The sequence below is a fragment of the Elephas maximus genome, chromosome 19 (assembly GCF_024166365.1).
Source record: "Elephas maximus indicus isolate mEleMax1 chromosome 19, mEleMax1 primary haplotype, whole genome shotgun sequence".
Classification (NCBI taxonomy): Eukaryota; Metazoa; Chordata; class Mammalia; order Proboscidea; family Elephantidae; genus Elephas; species Elephas maximus.
Genome location: NC_064837.1, coordinates 27,120,539 through 27,143,302, shown reverse-complemented (window position 1 = coordinate 27,143,302; position 22,764 = coordinate 27,120,539). Strand labels below are relative to the sequence as shown.

General features: G+C 41.8%; 1 protein-coding gene across 1 annotated transcript in view; it reads right to left on the bottom strand.

The window, feature by feature from the left end:
- Positions 1–255: 255 nt before the first annotated feature.
- PSMD11 (proteasome 26S subunit, non-ATPase 11) overlaps positions 256–22,764 on the bottom strand; it is a 32,935-nt gene continuing 10,426 nt past the window's right edge. Inside the window, exons 4-14 of the mRNA XM_049859947.1 lie at positions 17,836–17,907; positions 17,372–17,429; positions 13,114–13,308; positions 8,704–8,848; positions 7,882–7,942; positions 6,108–6,170; positions 3,237–3,362; positions 2,702–2,737; positions 2,387–2,438; positions 1,949–2,091; positions 256–1,828 (exon numbers count right to left, since the gene is read on the bottom strand). Of these exons, the coding sequence (XP_049715904.1) occupies positions 1,949–2,091; positions 2,387–2,438; positions 2,702–2,737; positions 3,237–3,362; positions 6,108–6,170; positions 7,882–7,942; positions 8,704–8,848; positions 13,114–13,308; positions 17,372–17,429; positions 17,836–17,907 (951 nt within the window). The 3' untranslated portion in view covers positions 256–1,828. The remainder of the gene's footprint in view (positions 1,829–1,948; positions 2,092–2,386; positions 2,439–2,701; positions 2,738–3,236; positions 3,363–6,107; positions 6,171–7,881; positions 7,943–8,703; positions 8,849–13,113; positions 13,309–17,371; positions 17,430–17,835; positions 17,908–22,764) is intronic.

Sequence of the window (22,764 nt, the reverse complement as noted above, 5' to 3'; positions counted from 1 at the left end):
GTCCTCACTGGACCACACTGCACTGGAAAAAGGGAAAGATACCTTAACACCATTGCAAATTTTAGGCCTCACAGACCAACTCGTTGCCCAAAGCCCTGCACTTTACCCCGGATTTGGCTAAGGGTCTGCCTAAGCAAATGAAACAGGAGAACTTCAGGCCAGTCTAGAGGGCTAGGCTACTGCTGGGCTACATACAGCTGGCTGGACTTGCTCAGAAGCTCCCCAACACTCAAGAAAGGACAACAGTTGAAAAAAAAATTATTTTTATTGGAACTCATCTGAACATCAGATATACCTGGTGTTGGTTAGCAAGAACCGTTTGTACATTTGATATTGATGGTGCCAAAACCAAAACAGTGACTGGACATGATGGGGAGAGAAGATGTTGCGAACAAAAACCTGATTGTGGAGAGGAAAGTAAAAGCCAGTCAGATTTGGTAAGGATGCAAAACCTGGTACAACAAAATCCTTTTACAAAATATAAATTTATTAAGAAAACCTGGTAGGATAATCTGAGAAAGGGAAGAGAAAAGGAGACCAGCAGAAAGGAGACAGGAGGAGGGAGAGAGGAAAAAAGAGAAGACAAAGAGGAAACGAAAAAGGAAATATAGTTGAGCACAACAAAGGTGCAGAAGCTTACCTGCCCCCATGGCATGACAGCCCACTAGGGCCACCTCGTCATACAACAAAGCATGCTGCATTACAGCGCTCTGCCTCCCATCCCACCCGGGTGATTTTTAAGAGGTAAATTAAGAAGCTCCCTGGGAGAGGGGACACGAGGTTGCTCGAAAACCCAACAAGAAAAATTAAAAAAACCACACCCCACAGTCTCATTTCCGATGTTCACTGTTTAAAAAAGGAATAAATCCATGTGACAGCAAAAGGAGTGGGACAGGGAGAGAAGCTGTTGGGTGGCAGACAGCCTGACTCCTCTGGAGGGGGCAGTGGGAGGGGAAGAGACAGGTGATGGTCTCCTGGTTGACACAGGGGAAAGAGAAGGGAGAGAGAACAAAGCAGAGAAGGGCAATTAAAACACTGACGTCTAATCTAGTTTACTGTGTTAAAAAAGAAGCCACATGCACAGCAGGCCCCCTGGGGGCTGAGGGCCCACACTGCTCCCTGTGTGGCCGCGGTAGGCACCAGCTCCTGGCCTAGTCCCCATTCCTTCACAGGTCAGAGCGGAGCCGTGTAGGTGCTGCTGCTGCTGCTGCTGCTGCTGCGCTGTTGATGCTGCGGCGGCGGCGGCGGGACCTTCCGGCCAGTCTGCTGGAGCCAATGTCGGGGAGGGGCGGGTGGACAGGCCGTATGGCAGGGGAAAGAACACCGAAACGCCTCATTTCAAATAAAAAAGAAAATAGCAGTCTATACACAGTTGTTTGTTTTGGTTCAGTACAAACAGAATAAAAAGTCGTTGCTTTTGATGGTCTGCAAACACCCAATTCTGAAGAGGAGAGGTGACGCCCAGCGGCTGGATCAGCACCCCCAGTGGCTGGCAGAGTGCCCGGCTTTGCGGCCCTCTCCCAGGAGGCAGAGAGCACAGCTTTAGGTAGTGTAAGCCTTTTTCCTTTTATTTAGAATAACCTTTTCTGTTTCCTTTTTCTTTCTTTCTTTTTTTTTTTAGGCAATTTCCCGCTCCCAAGTTGGGCCAGTAAAGATTACATGAAAACTGGCACACCTATTGACTGGAACACAGATGTACCAAATGAGGATTTAAAAAACTTTCCGAGCGAAAAGTAGAACAAAAAGAAAAAAAATCTCCTAGCATTTTCCCCAAAGGTTTCACTCTCCTGCCACACACACTCTCCAAAGGACCGCTACAGATCCAACTCTGCAAGAGAAGACAGAGCAGCGTCAATCGGGGAGGCCACGAGGACACGACGAGGCTTTCCGTCTCCACAGGCAGAAGACAGCGCTGCCCCTGGCCCTGCGTCCCAGAGCCAGCACTCACCTAGGTCAGTTTCTTGGCTTTGTTGTAGAGGGAATCCACTACTTTACTCATGTTCTGAATTGTTTCCAGAGCAGCTTCGTAAGTTTTATCTACTGGGGGTTCATCAAAAATAATCAGGACGCCCTCCCCCTGGTCCAAGATCCCTGCAAGAAACACAAGAACAACCAAGGTAAAAGAACGGATCAGACACAAAAGCATTTGAGAGGCAGCCCTAACTTCCTCACTTTTTCCAGAAAGGGAGGAAAAGAGAACTCCTCTCCCTGCTTTGTTTGCGCAGCCTTATGATACAGTCTAATCACAGGGCTGGGAGAGGCAAGGACCCCAGGGAACCACCAGGAGAAAGAAGCGGAACGTTATCTTTAAACATAAACAAGGGCATGAGGCTTCTTCAGCCAGCTCGTCACCACCAGCCCCCTCACCTATATCACCGTTACTCACCATGAAATTTCTTGTCAAGAATCATCTGCGATAATTTCCTTTCCACATCGGCCTAAAATCAAAGCATATGATTAAAGGGACCAGTATCCACTGCCAAGGATCAGACTGACACAAAGACCTTGCCTAAAGGGTTATTGGGGGGATGTACTAAAAACAAAACAGCAACAATGAAACTCCAGCTCTGAGCCCAGGGTCCCCAGTCCCCAATGAGAGAAGCTTGGGAGCTTTCCAACAAGGCCCATGAGGTACAAATGCCAGCCCCTCCGCACAACCCTTTCCCCATCCTACCCCCAGGACAGCCTCAGGACTCCTTACCTTGGAGAGTTTGATGAGGCTAGATATGTGTTCAATCTAAAAGGAAAGTAGAGAGACACCAACACTGAAAGTTTTACTTTGGCCTCCAATTGAGAAAGGAGGGGGAGACTGCTGTCTCTCTCGAAATCCTGCTGGAAGTCTCTGTAGGGCCAGATTCTCTTAGCTGTGCTTTAGGACTCTTGTGGTATCCATCTGCCCTTCATCACTACAGACAATAAACACACTCTTGCCCCACACACCCAACGTAGAAAACATTTACCACGTGAGCAGTGACTGTAAAAGGAGGAAACCACACTCAAGACACAAGCAGGGGGCAGTCTCACAGCCTCTACCCCACAGCATCCTTCTCCCCAACTCTTTTTCCCCATCAAGAGAAGCCCATGCACTTAGTGGCCTCTTGCCCACCAGACACGCCCTTGGAAGCAAGTTCCTATTCTGGACAGATGTGGCAACAGAGGCAGCTTCAGTGAGGATGGCTGGCCAGAACTCCTCCTCCCCCCAGAGAAGGCTACGAGGTGCCCAGGTGGGCTTTTACCTGTACTCGGGAAAAAGGCTCAATGACTCGGATCAGATTCTGTTCCAGCAGGTTGTCATACAACTTGGCCAAGTGTGTGCTGATGATTGGGTCATCCCGGAGCTCAGCCCGGTAATCTGTCAGGGCCTGCCAAAAGAGCCAGTCGCAGACATTGGCACAAAGAAGTACTTTAAAGTCTAGCTACTCCTGAGTTCCTAAGTAGGCTGCTGGCCCTTGTGACTACATGGTTGACTGTAAAGAACTGGGGCTTTTGAGATGAAAGTAAACCCAGGATAGACAGCAGATGAAAAGGTATACCAAGAATTAAGAGTCCGTGGACACACTCTAGGCATCATCTCTCCTTCTGAAAGCCTCATGTGGACAGCTCAGACCATGTAAGCCCAAGGGCAGTTCAGCTTGTAAGCCAAACTAACTATAAGCATTTCTCAACATGTATTCTACAGAACAAACAGGGTCTTCATGGGGAGGAAAAAAAAAAGGATTCTGAGATTATATAATGGGAAATGCTGAATTCCACAACTAGCTCTTGGTGTTTTATGAGGAGTATCGGCAGAGTACAGTTGTGCTGTTAAAAGAAAACAAAACACCTTTCTAATTTTGTTTAACCCCAAAGATCTATCCACAGAACACTTTTGTCCAAAGAAGCACTATCAGTAGAAGTGTTTCATCTAACATACTTTGAGGTAAAATAATCTAGACTGTTTATTCACGTATGTGACTTGTTTACCTTTAGTTGTGGTTTTATGTGCTGTGAAGTCAGTTCTGACTCACAGTGACCCTATGAAAACAACAGAAAGAAACACTGCCCGCTCATGCACCATCCTCACAATCATTGCTGTTTGAGCCCACTGTTGCAGCCACTGTGTCAATCCATCCCGTGGAGGGTCTTCCTCTTTTTTGCTGACCCTCTACTTTACCAAGCATAATGTCGTTCTCCAGGGACTGGTCTCTCCTGTTAGCATGATCAAAGTGAGACAAAGTCTCACCATCATCGCTTCTAATCAGCATTCTGGCTGTACTTCTTCCAAGACAGATTGTTCGTTCTTCTGGCAGTCCCTGGTACGTTCAATATTCTTTACCAACATCACAATTCAAAGGCATCAATTCTTCTTTGGTCTTCTTTATTCATTGTCTAGCTTTCGCACACCTGAGGTGACTGAGAACACCATGGCTTGGGTCAGGTGCACCTTAGTCCTCAAGGTGACATCTCTGCTTCCTAACACTTTAAAAGATGTCTTTTGCAGCACATTTGCCCAATGCAATACGTTGCTTGGTTTCTTGACTGCTGCTTCCATGAGCGTTGATAGTGGATCCAAGTAAAATGAAATCCTTGACAGCTTCAATCTTTTCTCCATTTATCTTGATGTTGTTTATTGGTGCAGATGTGAGGATTTTTGTTTTCTTTACACTGAGGTGTTATCCATACCAAAGGCTGTAATCTCTGATCTCCAATCAGTAAGTGCTTGACGTTCTTCTCGCTTTCAGCAAGCAAGGCTGTATCATCTGAGTATTGCTGGTTGTTAATGAGTCTTCCTTCAATCCTGATACCATGTTCTTCTTCGTATGGTTCAGCTTCTCGGATTATTTTGAATAAGTATGGTGAAAGGACACAACCCTGATGCACACCTTTCCTGATTTTAACCCACGCAGTATCTCCTTGTTCTGTTAGAACGACTGCCTCTTGGTCTAAATACAGGTTCTGCATGAATGCAATTAAGTGTTCTGGAATTCCCATTCTTCGCAATGTTACCTGTAATTTGTTAGGATCTACACAAGTCCAATGCCTTCACATAGTCAATACAACACAGGTAAACTTCTTCCTGGTATTCTCTGCTCTTGCCCAAGATCCACCTGATATCAGCAAAGATATCCCTCATTCCATGTCCTCTTCTGGATCCGGCTTGAAATTCTGGCAGCTCCCTATCAATGTACTGCTGCAACCATTTTTTAATCATCTTCATGATCTCAATATCCCAGCCTCATGTCAGCTGTGGAATATGTTAAGGGGAGCATGCAAATCATGCCAAGTAAGGGGACAGGAATTGGCAAGAAACCCCCAGGAAGATAATGAGTCTTGGGGACAATCAGAACCATGTGGTCTACTCTCTATCCACACTAAATTTTTCTTTCTGGATCAAGGTTTTGTTTTTATTAAGTTGGTCATTATTCTCAGACAATGAGGACAGAGGTTCAAATAAGAATATACAGTTCTCACCCTAAAACTTAGACAAAACTTTCTCCCTTTTCAAAATTTCCAAAACAATGAATGAAAGGCACAGGAGTCACAGAAAGCACAGAACATCATCCTGAGGAAGTTTCTTTCTACCTACATGTACACATCAAGACTACTCTTTTATCCAGAGGAGCAGCAGACCTGGCATTTCTGGAGCTGAAGGAATACCAGAGAATGTGCCTTGTGGAACAAGCACTAGGCCTGGAGTCAAACCCTGACATTTATTATTTGTAGACTTTGGGCATCCTCTCTGAATGCCAGTTCCCTCAACCATAAAATGCAAATGATAGGTTTGTTGTGAAAAATTACGATGAAAAAAGGATAACAAAAGTAACTTTTTAAACTGAAAAGTACTATATATAAATGAGGTATGACAACACATATAAGTATCATTGTACAAAAGTGCTTAACTAATTCCTGGTTTTGATCTGTATTATAATTATGTAAGATGCAACCATGGGGGGAAACTAGGTGAAGGGTGTAAGGGATCACTGCGTCCTATTTTTGCCACTTCCTATGAAACTATAATTATTTCAAAATAAAAAGCTCTTTAAAAAGTGCTTAAATGCCTCACCAATGCAAAGATGTTTCAGCACCTCTCCTCCACCCCTTCCCTACCAGCCCAATACCATGCTCACCTTTTCAAAATCTGCCAGTGATCTGTTCTTGCTAGCCTGAGCCACACATTTTAATGCTTCTGTCTGAAAATAGAGACAGTGTCAAGCGATCAATCCTGCACGTTCACATCCCACCAAATAAGCAGAAGCAGTATGCTATGTCCACACCACTTCTGGCTGCAAGGAAGAGCCTGCCCCACCATCGGTCGTCTTCAGAAGTCTGGGAAGCAAAGTTAAAAGAATACCACTATGTGCCAACCATTTTCCCTTTGAAATCTGAGGTGACTTCAAAACACTGGGAAACAGAGGACTGCCAAAAGAAATCGACCCTGACACAGCATTCTCCAAAGATGGCATGCTAAAAGTGAAATTATCCACAGAACTGTAATTTCTTCCCTCCTCCTCCAAGACTCCTTATCCCCAAGCCCACCCAAACCCCTTCTTGTCCTTAGGCCTCATTATACCTGTACTTTGTCAAGATTCAGTATGCTAGGTTTGGTTATTAGGGTTGAGGCTTCAAAATTCTATGTATTAGACTAAATGTTAAAATTCCACAGAGTAAAATTAGTGGATTTAGGTAGACTGTTGATTAAAAACTATTTAAAAAAAAAAAAAAATTCCATGGAGTGATGAAGGTACAAAATCAATGGCTAACGGCAACTTCCAACCTGGTTATAAAAGGCACCCGCCCAAGCTATCAGGTCTCCACTCTGCAAACACTACAACACTCATCTTTCTAGGACATCAGCCCAACCCTTGCTCAAAAGCTGTCATCAAGATACAAAGGACCAGAGAAGCAACTCTTGTATTAACATAGGTACTAAAATAAGAATGGTGTGTCCTGGTCAGCACACTGAACCATGCAAGACTTATCACTAGTGTCATCTGTCTCTAGCATGTGCCCTACAGATGGAACAAACATCGTAACGAGAAAGGCCTGGAGCTCAGAGACAGATAACCCACGTTCAAACTCTGACTCCACCATTTACTAGTTACCTGACCTGTCCTGGGCTGTGACCTCTCTGACCTGTCTGCTTAGCTCTAGTTCCAGTGAGAGTAGTCTTTCACCATATTCATAAGCATTCTTGTGGTCCAAACTACAAACTGATCTGAAACTGTTTTTCTGATGAAAAATCATATTTAGAAAAAAAGAAAATCATCTCTCCAAAGAGAGAGAGCCAATCTGTGTATTGTTCAGAGGCAATTTCGTCTGAAATTCAGAAAGATGACTTTTTACTTTACTAGTAGGACTCAAGCAAAGTACAAAGAGGAGACAGTTCAGATTATCACCTTTATACGGGTTACAACTATTTACTCTCAAAAGTCGCACTCATCAAACACTGACTTTCCAGACCAAGAATTTAATAGATTAGAAAACACACTGACTGAGCTTAAGGGGAAAAAAAAGTTAAAAAAAAAATAAGGGAGAAAGGAGCCCTGACAGCGCAATGGTTAAGCGCTCAGCTGCAAACTGAAAGGTTGGCAGTTTGAACCTCCCCTGAGGCTCTGTGAAATAAAGACCTGAGGATCTCATAAAGACGACAGCCAAGAAAACCCTATGTGGCAGTTCTACTCTGTCACGTGGGGTCGCTATAAGTTAGAACTAACCTGACAGCATACAACACCACCGCCTTGTAACCAGCTTCTTATACCTGATCTAGTTCTCTTACAGTAAATCTCATTAAAGAAAAAAAAGAGAGAGTAGAATGGAGACCTCACGAGCACTGGTCTCACCGCACAACATGCTGGACTCGGAGTGAGTAGAAATCAGAACTGGAGTCAAGGTATTCCCTACCTGCCTCCCAGCATACCGAAGTGCAAGCTTCCCGCTCACCAAAGCTTGGACATCTTCTGGGCTAGAAAAAAAATAAACATACTTGGTCAAAGGATCCAGGGTGATATACTTCTAAGTATAGGTCTTAGGCAAATGTCTTTTCCCCAGATTACCACTAAGAAGACTGCCCACAGAGATAATCAACCCCAACCCCTAGACCCATATGCCCATCACACAGTGGAAACTAGGCTTTCTTTACTCTGGGCCAAAACTCATCACTGAAGAGTACAAAAGCTCCAGTGTTCAAGAGAAAGCTGTACCAAACCTACCCAAAATACTAGAGTCAACAGGCAGCATAAGTCAAATTCCAGTATAACAGGTCTTATTAAAACAAAATCCCTTGTAACCCAAAAATCCAAAGACAGTCCCAGTCACGACCTCATTTATTCCCAAAAGAGTATGAATGGTTCTGTAAATTCCTTACAAAAGGATCTGACTAATATCATACTTTCTCTTGTCTACTTTTTCAAACCTCTTCTAAGTGCCCCAGTAGGCTGACACTGGTCTGTAAGCCACTTCCTGACCCTCTGTCCTACGCTCAGCAGCTGTGACAGTATATTTGCAGGATGAGGGGAACCTCTCCAAGGGGGGTTGAAAAGAGGATTTCTAAAATCTGTCTCCCTAATTCTGAAGAATAGTAAGCAAAAGTGCTGTGGAACGACGCCAATCCACCCCACTCTACCCTAACCGGCCCAGAAGTTGCCGCTGCTGTAACTGCCAACCCCCCTGCCTAAGCCACCTCTGCCACGGCAGAAAGCTATCCCAGAATTAAGGTGCACCTACGTGTTGAGCATGATTTTGCACAGCAACATGTATTTCAGAGATGTGATGGCCTTGGGGCTATCGATGGAGTCATAACCCTCAAATGCCTCATAAAAATATGAGTATGCAGTTTTCCAGTCCTTCTCCTCTGCTGCATGGATAATACCTGTGCATTGATAAGAAAGGAGTAAGAATCATATAAAATAGAACCATAAGAGATCAGAGCTGGGAAGGACCTGAGACATCTAGTCCTACCCCATCAATTTACAGATGAGGTCAGGAGAGGATAAAGGACCTGACCAAAGTCATAGTCATTTAGTGGCACCCGTATCTTTGGCCCTCCCTGCTCCATATCAGATTCCCAAATTGCCAATATACACTCTCTAAAAAGTTAAGAGACTCAATTTCAGGGGGGTCTTCACATCATATGCTGTAATATCTTTCTCCTATGCTTCTGTCACCACTCTAGTCCTGCTTCGAGACACTGGAAAAGGCCAGTTTATCCCCCATGACATCACCACCGTCACAGGTCAGGAAATTTACCTAAACATCCCTAGATTGTCTGAATGGCCTGTTTTAATAAGATCAACCATTTTTTTAAGATAGCTCAGCTGAGCTTGCCATTCTTATACTTAAGCAGTTTTCATGGAGGGGAAAAAACCCCAGCCTTTCATAGCCTCATTTCAGATATTTGTCATTTATGGATATGCTTTTGCCTAGATGCAATCAGTGTACAGATTTCACATGATGCCAAATCCATTACATTTACATGGCTAAGCAGTATTTCTTCAGATTGATCCACTGTACTTCACCTAACCAATCCTCTACTATGAAGAAGTTGGACTGTTCCCAGTGAGCTTAACTCCGACTGAACTTGCTATTACTACTTCCAACCTGGGATAACATAAAAATTAGTTCTTTACAGCCTGGGAGGCATCTAAACACTAAGATTCTATACTTCTATATTATCAGCTTTAACTCTGCGCCAGCCGCTTATGAGGTTACAGACCTCAGCCCCATCCAAATATTTACCATAGTGCTTCTCAACATTTTTCATATCAAGGTACATGGGAAAAAATACTTAGCATACTGCAGTAAAACCAAAAGGATGCTTCCATGTGAGTCAAGGGATCGATGTTTCAGTACAACATTAACCCACCTGTACCATACCTGGGTACCTAGGACGCCAGCAGGGAACTTCTGATTTAATAAACATTTACTGAGTGATAGGCGCCGTCCCCAAGCCCCTTCACCCTATCGAAAAAGCTTTCCATTTTGAAATAGGAGGAGTCAGCAACTTCTACTTCTATTCTTAACTACAGAGGGCTGGAGAAAGCCTATCCTTTGTAGTCAAGGAAAGCCCTCTCGAGAACAGCCAATGAACTACTAACTCTGCTAAACTAAACGAGACAAATTCCCATTTTTCTATATCCCCCAATCCAGAGCTAGGAGAGAACAGGCCAGAGCCAAAAATAAGTCTGATAAAAAAAAAAAGTAAGGTAAGGCCCAAAAACTAGTGCATTCTTTTCCCAAACACATTAGTAAACAGGGGCCACATAAGGATTACGAACGTCATGGTTGGAGGTTTATTATTAAAAAAAAAAAAAAAAAGGAACATCACTCAACACAAATATTAACAAGAGTCTACCACAGGCCAAAGAAGCCCTGGTGGTGCAATGGTTAAGTGCTCGTCTGCTAACCAAAAGGTCAGCAGTTCAAACTCACCAGCCACTCTGCAGGAGAAAAGACCAGGTGATCTGTTCCCGTAAAGACTACAGCCTAGGAAACACTATGGGGCAGTTCTACTCTGTCATACAGAGTCACTATGAGTCGCAGTTGACTCAATGGCACACAACAAAAACAACAACCATGTGCCAAGCACTGAAGTAGCTACTGTAGAGGAAATAAATATGAACAAGGACCCCAAGGGAGTTCAGACTGGTGGGAAAGATGGTCACCAAAACAGAACACAAGGAGATTAGTTCCATAACATGTATAAGAGTATATACCTTTGGTCAGGAAGCCTAAAAGCAAAGAAGGTACAGAGGAGGGGTTACAGAAGAGACATCTGAGCTGGATCTGAAAGGATGCATAGGAGTTTGCCAAGGTGGCAAGGTGAAAAGCAGAATTCCAAGGAGAAGAGACAAAATATAAAATAACACAGAAAAGCAGGAAATAGCATGGAGTACCCAGAGAACATGAAGTCACTTGAAAACCAGAGATGAGAATGAAAAGGAAAACATGGCTTTCTTTCGAATGTCACATTAAAATAAAATCAAGCCTGGAGATAAAGGGGAACAACTGGAGGATTTTATGCAAGGGAATTACATGACTAAATCTGTGTTTCAGGAAAGTGATTTTGGGGCCCAATAAGGAGGATGGGCTAGAAAAATGACTATGGATGGTTAGACCAGCAAAATACTACTCGGGTGGTCTAGGCTTTAACTATAATAATTAGAGCAGTGGCTGTAGAGAGGGAAAAGAAAGGTCAAATCTGGAAACAGATCTGGTAACTGACAGGACATTAGGGATAAAAGATAGGAAGAAGTCCAAATTACTCCGAAGACAATAGCTGGAGCAACTAACAATAATAGTACCATGAATTAAGACGGTAAATGCAGAAAGAACAGCTGGGCGGGGGATATTTGAATAATAAACTTAGTTTTTCATATGTTGAGCCTGCGATATCTCTGGGACCCTGAGGTGTACACGTCTATTAAGCAGCCAGAAACCTGGATCTGGAATTCAGGAGAGAAGGGAGCTACTAGAGGTCCCCCTTCAGTCATGCGAGGGCATGGGATCAGACAGGAAACGAGGGAGAACAGAAAAGAACTAAGACAGCAACACTGAGGAACACTCACATTTAATGGGCAGTCAGAAGAAAGAGGAAATAGCAAAGCAACACAGAAACAATTACCCAAAGAAGGAGAACCAAGAAGACAATGATGTCAAAGAAGTTGAGGCTGCTTAACAGAGTCAAATTCCTCCCAAAAGTCAGAGATTATAAGGGAATTCTTGATTTTTTTTCTCTCAAGGAGTCAATAGAGACACTTTCAACTTTTTTAAAAATCTTGACAGAGAATGGGAAGACAGCAAATTAAATACGGAGAAAGGGCTGAAGTTTTTCAGCTGGGACAGTTCAAAGACTGAGAGGTAAGATCCAAGTGGAAAGACTTAGAATGGAACAAAACGACAGGTTGAAGAATTACTCTCGGTAAGGAGTAAAAATGGGTAGTGATACAAATCTGAAAAGAGTAGACAGGGTTCACATAAGAATGGCCTCTATTTCCTCGGAAAAGTAGGATGCAAGTCCATCTCCTGACCGTGAAGGAAGTGAGCAGATTTAATAGACTAGGGGCTTAAATAAACTGTCAATATTTAGTTAAAGTGAGACACTGATAACAACTTTACATTCATCACCTCATTTAATCCTGATTACAATCCTATGAGGAGGCATAATTACTATCACCACTAAAGTTAAAGACAAGTAAGTTGTCCAAGTCACACAGCTAGAAATTGACAGAAAAAGAACTGAAGTTTCAACCTAGGAAGTTCTGATTCTGGATTCTGGAGCACTAAGAGCCTAAATGAGACTGAAATCGTAATAGCATCCATAACAAAATATAAAATATGCACACCACTGAATAACTTCTTTTCAAAACTACAGAATGACTCTGGCTTCTACTACTACAAAATAATATTACTGTGCTACCAATCTCTTTGTTTAGGACTTTATAGCTTACAAACATGACATTTTGAGCCTCGCAGACACCCCAAAAGGCAGGTGTTATCTATTACAGATGAGGAAACAAAGAGTGCAGAGATAAAACCAAGGCTTAAACTACCGCCTTTGGCCCTCAATTCCAGTGCTCCCGCAACAATGATGTCTCCAGTAAAAAAGCTGCTGGACGTAAGAAAAGCATTCCCCTGCCGACCCATTGTCTCTTGGCCCCAACTTTCACACACTCCATCAGAAACCTACCCACTATGCTTGGCTGAAACCGAGGTTACCTTTCCTCCACCCTGATCTAAGGTCCTTCGGAAAAGTCCAACAAACTTTACAAAAGACTCCAAGTGGCAACTGACTTGGGTTAGCCCAATCACGGAAAGAAGTGCTTAGTCCTGAGTGGTTAAAAGGGAAGGGAGTTTTTCTAAACTCAAGTGAGACTTCTCTAGGGTCTCAGCTCCAACAATCAGGTTACCTGGTCAACCACTGATACGCACGTTCTTAATATATTTTAGGAAGTTAATAGCAAGATGATAGGAAAAGAAATAGCTGGGCTCAGTAAAAGAAAGGTAGCCTTCTACGTGGTCCTTTGAGGGAATTTGAGAAGCTTGAGCTGATTTTATTCTCCAGCCCCAAGCCCTGTTCCTTCCACCTCTAAGATGTGATCTATGAAAATGTATCCCACGGCTAGCTGCCGGTGTTACCTGACTGCATATCCAAGGTGGCCTGCAATTTAGGGGGGCAGTAGATGGCATTGGCTGTGGTTCGAGCAGAGGTTAAGGCAGCTCTGGCTTTCGGCAGGTTGCTCAAAGCATGGTATGTTTTGCTTTCTAAAAGCTGTACTTCCACCAGAAGGGCTTTGTCATCCATCTTTTTCAACTCCCGCAGCAACTGAGAACCTGGAAAAGGAAAAGATACACACTCCTATGTTAACCATAATCTTAATACCTTATTACCATAACATCTCACTCTCTCAACCTCCTAAAAACAGCCAAGATAAACCTCTCTGAACTCAAAAACAGATTACCTATTAGGCCCCATAATGAAATTAAACTTCCCACTAACATGCCATCTTCCAAAAGATAAATACAGATCTCTTCGAAGTTTCCTGCATCCTAAGGACAACACCGGAGCAGAGAGGTCTATAAACTTATTCCTAAGATTTCAGTGCAGTGTGACTCTCCACTGGAACTAGCTCTCCCATTCAGACAGAAAAGGGTATCAAATCCAAACAGACTCACATCATATACAAAAATTTACTCAAGATGGGCCAAAGACCTAAAGGTAAGAGCTAAAACTATACAACTTCCCCAAGAAAACACAGGAGTAAATCTTTGTGACTCTGGATTAGGAACCAGGTTCAAATTAGTTTCTTAGATATATCAAAAGCATAGCAACAAAAGGAAAAGAAAAAGATAAGTGGGACTTAATCAAAATTAAAACATGTTTCAAGGGACACCATCAAGAAGGTGAAAAACTCACAGTATGGGAAAAAAAAAATTGCAAATCATATATCTAATAAAGGACTTGCATCCAGAATAGACAATAAAAAGACAACCTAATTAAAAATTAAGCAAAGAATTTGAATAACTATTTCTCCAAAGAAGACATATACATGGTCAGTAAGCACATGACTGACGCTCAAAATCATTAGTCATTAGGGAAATTCAAATCAAAACCAATGAGATATCACTTCGCACCCATCAAGATGGCTAAAGTAAAAAAGATAGACAATAACAATCATTGGGCGAGGATGTGGAGAAACCGAAACCCTCATACATTGTTGGTAAGATTATAAGATGGTGCAGCTGCTTTGGAAAATAGTTTGACAACTCCTCAAAAATTTGAACATGGAGTTACTATATGACCCAGCAATTTCACTCTTAGGTATATACCCAGGAGAACTAAAAACATACATCTTCACGAAACCTGTTCAAAGCAGTACTACTCATAACAGCCAGCAAGTAGAAACAACCGAAATGTCGATCAACTGATGAATGGGTAAACAAAATGTGGTATACACGTACAATATTACACCACAACATAAATGTGGTATGCACGTACAATATTACACCACAACATAAATGTGGTATACACGTACAATATTATAACACAACATAAATGAACCTTGAAAACGTTATGCTAAGTGCAAGAAGCCCGTCCACAAAATCCAACATATGAAATTTCTAAAACAGACAAATCTATAGAGACAAAAAATGGATTAGCAGTTGCCTAAGGCAGAGGGAGGAGGGGAGATGGGATACTACCGTATTTTTGCAAATAACACATCCAGTAGTAAACAGCGTGCCCCCACGTATAATGCGCATAGCACACCTAGGAAAATACTGTGGGAGGGGGATGCGCAATTGGCCAAAAAAAGCATACTGCACATGTTATTTCCATAAAAACATGGTAACAGGGACTGACTACTAATGGGCACAGGGTTCGTTTCTGGGATGATGAAAATGTTCTGAAATTAGACAGTGATAATTGCACAACTCTGAGAATATATTAAAAACCACAACTGTACTTTAAAAGGCTGAATTTTATGGTTTGTAAATTATATCTCAATAAAGCTGTTGTTTTTTTTTAATGCTATTAGTACTTAGGAGGCAGTGAGTTTACGTTAATGGGAGAGGAACAATTCAGAAAAGGAGGGGGAGAATGGTTGCACATCTCAAAGGGTGTAATCAATGTCACTAAATTATACATGTAGAAATGGTAGAAATGGTGTATGTTCTGCTGTGTATATTCTCAACAATAACAACAAAAAAAATTTGATCTCACTGCTGAGCTGGTGGCGGTAGTGGGTAGTCATATCCAACTAGCATTCAAAATTTTAATAAACATGAAAGGCCCTGGGATGCAAGAGAATGTTACTTCCAGGGCTCCCACAGCCAAGTCACCATGAACACAGAGAAGTACCCGTACAAAGCTGAAGCAAATCCCCAACGTGGGCTGAAACAGAACTCAGTCTGTCTGGAGAAGAAAGCAAGCATAACCACTGAGGTGATCACTGAGGCCCTCCAAAATGAGAGTAGTCTCATCATGTCCCAAATTCCCATATTTTCTACATAATTTCTACCCTAATTAATGAAATCCTGTCCACGTATCTTAATGGAATGTAACACTTTGTAGTTGTTAAATATATTACTGTAAAATGTCCCCCTTTCCCTAAGATAAACGCAAAACTGTTTCTAAAAAAAAAAATGCTATTAGTAGGTTGAGCCATATGAAACTGCCATTTTTATAAGATAAAAATCAAATATTGGCAATTTCCCAACTTAACAGACCATGAAATCCATGTTTTTCCATCTGGGCAAAATAGTCTGTTATGGACCGAATTATGTCTCCCAAAAATATGTGTTGCAAATCCTAATCTCTATACCAGTGGTTATAATCCCATTTGGGAATAGGATGCCTTTGCCATGTTAATGAGGCAGGATTAATGCAGGGTGTACCTTGAGTCAATCTCTTTTGAGATATAAAAGAGATTAAACAAGTGAGCAGAGAGAGACATGGGCTAAGATAGATGCCAAGACATGTGGAGATCTCCAAGGAACCAGGAAGCAGTAGCTCAAGAGACAAGGACCTTCCTCCAAAGCCAGCAGAAAACAGAAAGCCTTCTCCTAGAGCCAGGGCTCTGAATTTGGACTTCTAGCCTCCTAAACTGAGAGAAAATACATTTGCTTGTTAAAGCCATCCACTTGTGGTATTTCTGTAACAGCAGCACTAGATAACTAAGACATAGTTCAAATATACCCATTAATAAAAAACAAGGAGCAGGGTAATATTTCAGTGTGCTTAAAGGCCACAAAAAAATTCTCACAATTGGAGGATTAAGCAACATCATGATAAACAGAGAAAATATTGAAGTGGTCAAGGATTTCATTTTACTTGGGTTCACAATCAACGCCCATGGAAGCAGCAGTCAAGAAATCAAACCATACACTACATTAAGCAAATCTGCTGCAAAAGACCTCTTTAAAATGTTAAAAAGCAAAGATGTCACTTTGAGGACTAGGGTGTGCATAACCCAAGCCATGGTATTTTCAATCACCTCATATGCTTGTGAAAGCTGGACAATGAATAAGGAAGACTAAAGAAGAACTGATGCCTTTGCATTAAGGTACTGGCGAAAAATATTGAATATACCGTGGACTGCTAGGAGAACAAACAAATCTGTCTTGGAAGAAGTACAGCTAGAATGCTCCTTAGAAGTGAGGATGGCAAGACTTCGTCTCACATACTTTGGACACGTTACCAGGAGGGACCAGTCCCTGGAGGACAACATGCGTGGTAAAGCAGAGGGTCAGCGAAAAAGAGGAAGACCTTCAATGAGAGGGACTGACACAGTGGCTGCAACAATGGGCTCAAACACAGCAACAATTGTGAGAATGGCACAGGACTGGGCAGTGTTTCATTCTGTCGTACACAGGGCCGCTATGAGTTGGAAACAACTCGACAGCACCAAACAATAACAAAACAACAAAGGTCACATAGGGAAAAGCCTTCGGTTGGCCCACTCCAGCTTCCATATATTCCTGTACTAAATTTCTGGATTTTTAAGTACAATTATAAACAGATGTAGTGAATGTGATAGCCAGTAAAACATTTTTAAACAACTAGCTCTGAACCTTAAGAGGATGCTATATGCAAAATGAAGACAGGCACTGAAAAAAATTCAGTTATTACAATGTGATAGATTTTGCTGCCCCTAATACAAGAGAACTTAAAAACTGACCCCTTTTGATCTCTAAATTTGGCAGATTAACTCTAGTCAGTTTCATAGAATTTCCAAACGGCATATTTCCATGATAGATTCGGAAAATGTAAGCCACTTTAAATCTTTCTTAGAAGTAGGCAGAATATAAATCATTAATGAGTAATTTCTAAGAGTAACCATGTTCAGAATACATTCATTTAGCCAGCTGTTTTATTAATTTTTACCAGCTTACTTACCCAAATGCAATGCTTCCTGGTACCTCTTGGTATCAAAGTACAAAGACACCAGTCTTGCCTGGGAAAGAGAAAAGCCATTGATTGATGGGAAGGAGAAAAAAAAGTCAAAGAAAGAAATCAAAGATTGACAGTCACAGAACTGTTACTGTTGATTATACAAGTCCCGATGATAGCATCAAATTCGCCACAAGAAATGATCTAGGCCACAGTATTGTCTTCTATCACGGTCAGTGGCTGATTGTTAACTTTACCATGTTGCTGCTTATTCCTCTGAACCAAGCAGCAGGTCTGTCTCAAAACTTCAACCAGGGCAATTCTCTTCAGTGAGACTACTATCCACAGTCACTGAGTACCTGGGTTAATACAAAGTTGCTGAAGATACTTTTGCTCAAGATGGTGTTACTCAGATCCAGAGCCTGTCTAACGCCTAGAGACTTGAGCTCAGTACTAATTTAGGTGCATACCTCCAAAGCTTGGCGTAAGAAAGTCCTTTTTTCTGATTTGGCCCACTCGATGCACTCTAAACACAACTCGACCTACAGTAGAGAGAGACAGTATATGCAACGTTATGTCCTCAAATTCTTCCCACAACTCTTGCATATTATCCACGTAACTCTATATATAACGTCTTAGCAGACATGCCTGTCTTAATGTATGATAGTTTTATCATAATGGAGAAACAACTTCGCTTTTTACACGCAAAATATCTTTGTGCTTAGATTATGTTCTTTTAGAAAACAGACTCATCTTCAAGACTCCTCTACCTTCCCAGGAGAGACCCAGAACTTCCAAAAACATATACTGCCCTGAAATGAAGATTTCTGCAATGGCTCAGGAATTTTTAAAGCAGAAATTCCTCCCTGAATAGTTAAAACAGTAATGGTAATGTGAATACACCAGTAATAAAGGGGAAAAATTCTCGGCCTAGGCACAAATGCCTTGTTTCTAAAGTTGCTTGCAAGACTCAAAAGGTCCAGCTAACTATTTCCCTTTCAGATTCTAAAAAGTGTGACTAACCAATTCATCATCACTCTTGTAGATACAGCAAACTTAGCTTGTATTAAAGGGAGTAAAAGGAAATTAGAATTAGCCTAACACTTAAAAGACCATTCCAGATTTAGTTAAAGGCACTGTGAACCCACAAATGTACCTGCCACCCAAGCAGTGACGTAAAGTGCAAAGTACCTAATTCAAAGAAGCGGTGTCCTACGCTAGATGGTCTAGCATTTCATCAGGTACCCCTGACAGAGTACATATTAAGGACTGCAGATCTTATATCATTTCTGTTGTTACAAGTTTATATTAAGATTCCTAAGCACAGCATAAAACGAACAAAAATGAAATGGGAAAGTGGGATTTCCAGAAAACTTACTTGCTAACGTAACAGGTTTTTATATAAATCCAAAAATCTCTCAAGAGATACTGTAAGGAAAGAAAACCAAAGGGACATAACCCAAATTGGCAAGATCTTCTGTCTTTAGACCCTAAGTCCGAGCTCAATAAATAAATTAAGGACATCCTCTGGTATTTGGAGGATTTACCAGAAGAGATTCAAGGAAACTTTTACAACTCCTCACTGGAGCCCCCTGGTGGCTGCCTAATCTCCAACTCTAAATTCAACTGACCTGGTAAAAATTCTACTAAAAGCTAGTATTTCTAAGGCAGCACTAAAAACTTAAAGCAAGTCAATCACAATTTCAAAGCTTTGAGTTATGTCTTGAGAAGCCAAAATCAAAGTAGCATCTCTGCTCATGAAACAAATGCAACCAAATATATTTCATGAATTTTTTTAGCAAAGAAAATAAAATGGTATTTAGCCCCACACGCCTTGGCTGGCTAAGAAACCTCATCATCACGTCACTCAGGGAGCTTTTTCAAACTATACAAAAATGAATGCCTGGGCTTCTGATTCAGTAGCATAGATTAGCTTGCAATTCTGATGAATATCCCTAATTGTCAAACACTGAATCCTATTCCTGTGTCTCACCTTCCTCCATTTCCCTGATAGTCCGGATGTCAATATCTTACCCAAGGTCACAGAGCAGCTGCTGAGGCCAGAAATCATCCCTACATCCATGCTCTTTCTATTTCAGCCCAGCCTTCAATTCACATCAGTACAGACATTTCTCCTACAGCAAGGATTTTTTACAGTATGAACTGTCTATCAATTACAGAATACATGATTTGTATTACGTAGAGTTTAATTGGTAAAGCCGGCATCTCAGTTCTAAGGAAAAATAAAAAAGGCCACTGCCTTTGCTATGCAGCTATTTTGTTTGAGTGGCTTTGTGCTTTGTTAATGCTAACAATGACTGATAAGGGGCGAAAATAAACAAAAAGCCCCTAATTCTGGAGGAAGACCTGTACTTGAGTACAAAAGCTTGATGTGGTCAAAATTACATGTTTAAGTTTTATATCAATACACTTAACCTTTTTTTCAAATGTAGCTAAATTCCTGTGGGGGGTGGATAACTACTATTCCAAGTCTGAAATTCTGTAGCACAAACCCCTTTTTCCATTGGAACAATTGTTTTGATAGCATGATTTCTGAGGTAAGGCTTCTTGTAAATGTGCCACTGTGTTTCAGTTGGGCAGGCTATACCAAGAAAGAGCTTCCTGTAGGCAACTACCTAGAAGATAAGACTAATTTCTGAAGTTCAGTTCACTATTTGGCAACGGTCTGGTTCCATCTTCTTTCTCTTCTTCTTACTCTACTTCTCCATTCCCCAACCCTTACCAACCATCCTATCATCACCTCCCCTACTCCCATACTCCCATACATAGATCCTCACTTTCTAGACTCCACACCTTACTACTGGAATTTACCTAGTCCTAACCTAATTCATATCAGCTTTGGGAATATGACAAGCTGAAGATTGTTCTATAGATATATCTGGCTTCTGGTTAGTCCCCAAATAGAAAAAGGCAAGGAAAATGCCCACCCTCACACTCCTGGCATCAAACTCCTTAACACAAAAACCCCAGGCTCTCTTAATTAAATTCTAAAACTTATTTTGCCTCAGGCCTCAATACTGCTATGACAGTAATCCAACTATGGCTTTCTCCTTAGTCCTTTAGAATTTTAGAAGAACCAACATCTTTCCCAAATGAAGACTATATCTAACGTCCCCAAGCCAGAGACCTTAAGTCATCTAGACATAGTAACAAAGCCCCATGCTTACATCTCTATGCAGTAAACTCACATCTTAATTCAACCCAGCACCCACCATGGGAAAAGCATAATCTATACATACATGAATCCATTCATTCCTTCAACACATACTAGCTGAGCAGCTCCTTTAAGCCAGACTATTCTAACTGCTGGAAACCCTGGTGGTGTAGTGGTTAAGTGCTACAGCTGCTAACCAAAAGGTCGGCAGTTCAAATCCACCAGGCACTCCTTGGAAACTCTACGGGGGCAGTTCTACTCTGTCCTATAAGGTCGCCATGAGTCAGAATTGACTCGATGGCAACGGGTTTATTCTAAGTGCTGGGGTACAGCAGTGAAGGGGACAAAGTAGTTATACTGTTAGAGCTTATATTCTAAGGAGAAAACAGATGCTCAACAAGCAAACAAATATGAAGAAAAGTAGGGCAGAGATAGAATATTTTAGATAGGGTGATCAAGGATGGCCTCTGAGGAAGTGAGATGTGAGCAAAGACTTAAAATGACAAGAAGAAAAAGCCATGTTAAGACGGGGTGGAAGAGCAATTCAGATGTGTATAAATGCCTGTCACAGATTGAATTATGTCCCCCAAAAATGTGTGTATCAACTTGGTTAGGCCATGATTCCCAGTATTCTGTGGCTGTCCTCCATTTTGTGATTGTAATTTTCTGTTAAAGAGGATTAGGGTGGGATTGTAACACCCTTACTAAGGGTCACCTCCCTGATCCAATGTAAAGGCAGCTTCCCTGGGGTGTGGCCTGCACCACCTTTTATCTTACCAGAGTGGACCTCATACTACCAAGAAAGCAGTGCCGAGAGCAGTGTGTGTCCTTTGGACCCAGGGTTCCTGCATGGAGAAGCTCCTAGCCCAGGAGAAGACTGATGACAAGGACCTTCCTTCAGAATCAATGGAGAAAACCTTCCCCTGGAGCTGACGCCCTGAATTTGGACTTCTAGCTACTAGACTATGAGAAAATAAATTTCTCTTTGTTAAAGCCATCCACTTGTGGTATTTCTGTTATAGCAACACTAGATGACCAAGACAATCCCCAAGGCCAGAAGAGTTTAAAGTGCAGTGGCAAAAGAGCAGTATAACAGGAGTAAAGCTAGTAAATGAGAGAAGAGCACGACAGGTGAGGTCAGAGAGGTAGCCAGTTTAAGGAATTGGGATCCTACTAAGAATGAGGATCACTCATGAGTCCATGAGTCAGACTCGATGGCACCTAACAACAGCAACAAGAACAAGGAAGGCACTGTGGCACTCAAGATACATACTGCTTACCTGCATTTCTATTACGGTAAAGAAGACAAGGCAAATGTAAAATGATTTTCATATGAGACAGAATAATCAGAAATACAACATGTAAAAAATACAATGTGGGTCACTGGAAAAGTTAAGATACATCAAAGGAAAGATTTCAGAGGAGGCAGAACCTGAGATGGGACAATAGAAGGGAAAGGTACGCATGAGGAAGTGCACAGAGATGGACCGTACAGGGCTTATTCAGCAACCAGCCAGGCATCCAACATGGCTGACAGGTTTGGTACGCTTAGGAGAGTACCAGGATATCTGTCTGCTAGGGTAGGTTAATTGTAGAAAACCATGCATTACCTAGTTCTGTAGGCAATGGAGAGCCACTGACGGCTCAAGTTGGATGAGGGAGAGAGAGAAATAAAATGATTAGCGATCTACTTGGTAAGGTATCTATGACAATGGTGGTCCACGGTGTGGAACGAGGTTTTGGCAGAAGAAATTAGGAACCAAACTAGATGATAGCAATAGAGAGAAACAGATACACAAGATATAGAGACGCAGACATTGAGGAAAGCTGAACTGACAGAATTTAACAAGGGGTTAGATGTTGAGTTAGGTGATGCTGAGTCTGAAGAGTAGATGACATCACCTACATGATTTATAATCTGCTGCAAAACAACCAAATAATCTGTAATCCACATATATCAGAAGTCCTCCTAAGTGGAATAGGGTCTGGCTCTTGATAAAGCCTAAACTGCTGAACACCAAAAAACAGCCTTTCGTAATACCAAAATGACACTGATGATAAATGACACTGTGCCTAAGAATGTTTCCTTTCACTCAAGGAAAAGGAGGAAAGGTCTCTAATTGACAAAAATGTAAGGTGCAATGGACAGTGGTAATGTGCAAACACAGTAAAGGGAAGGCCTAACCAGACACACAGCCACATGATAAAGGTGAGTAAATTCCAC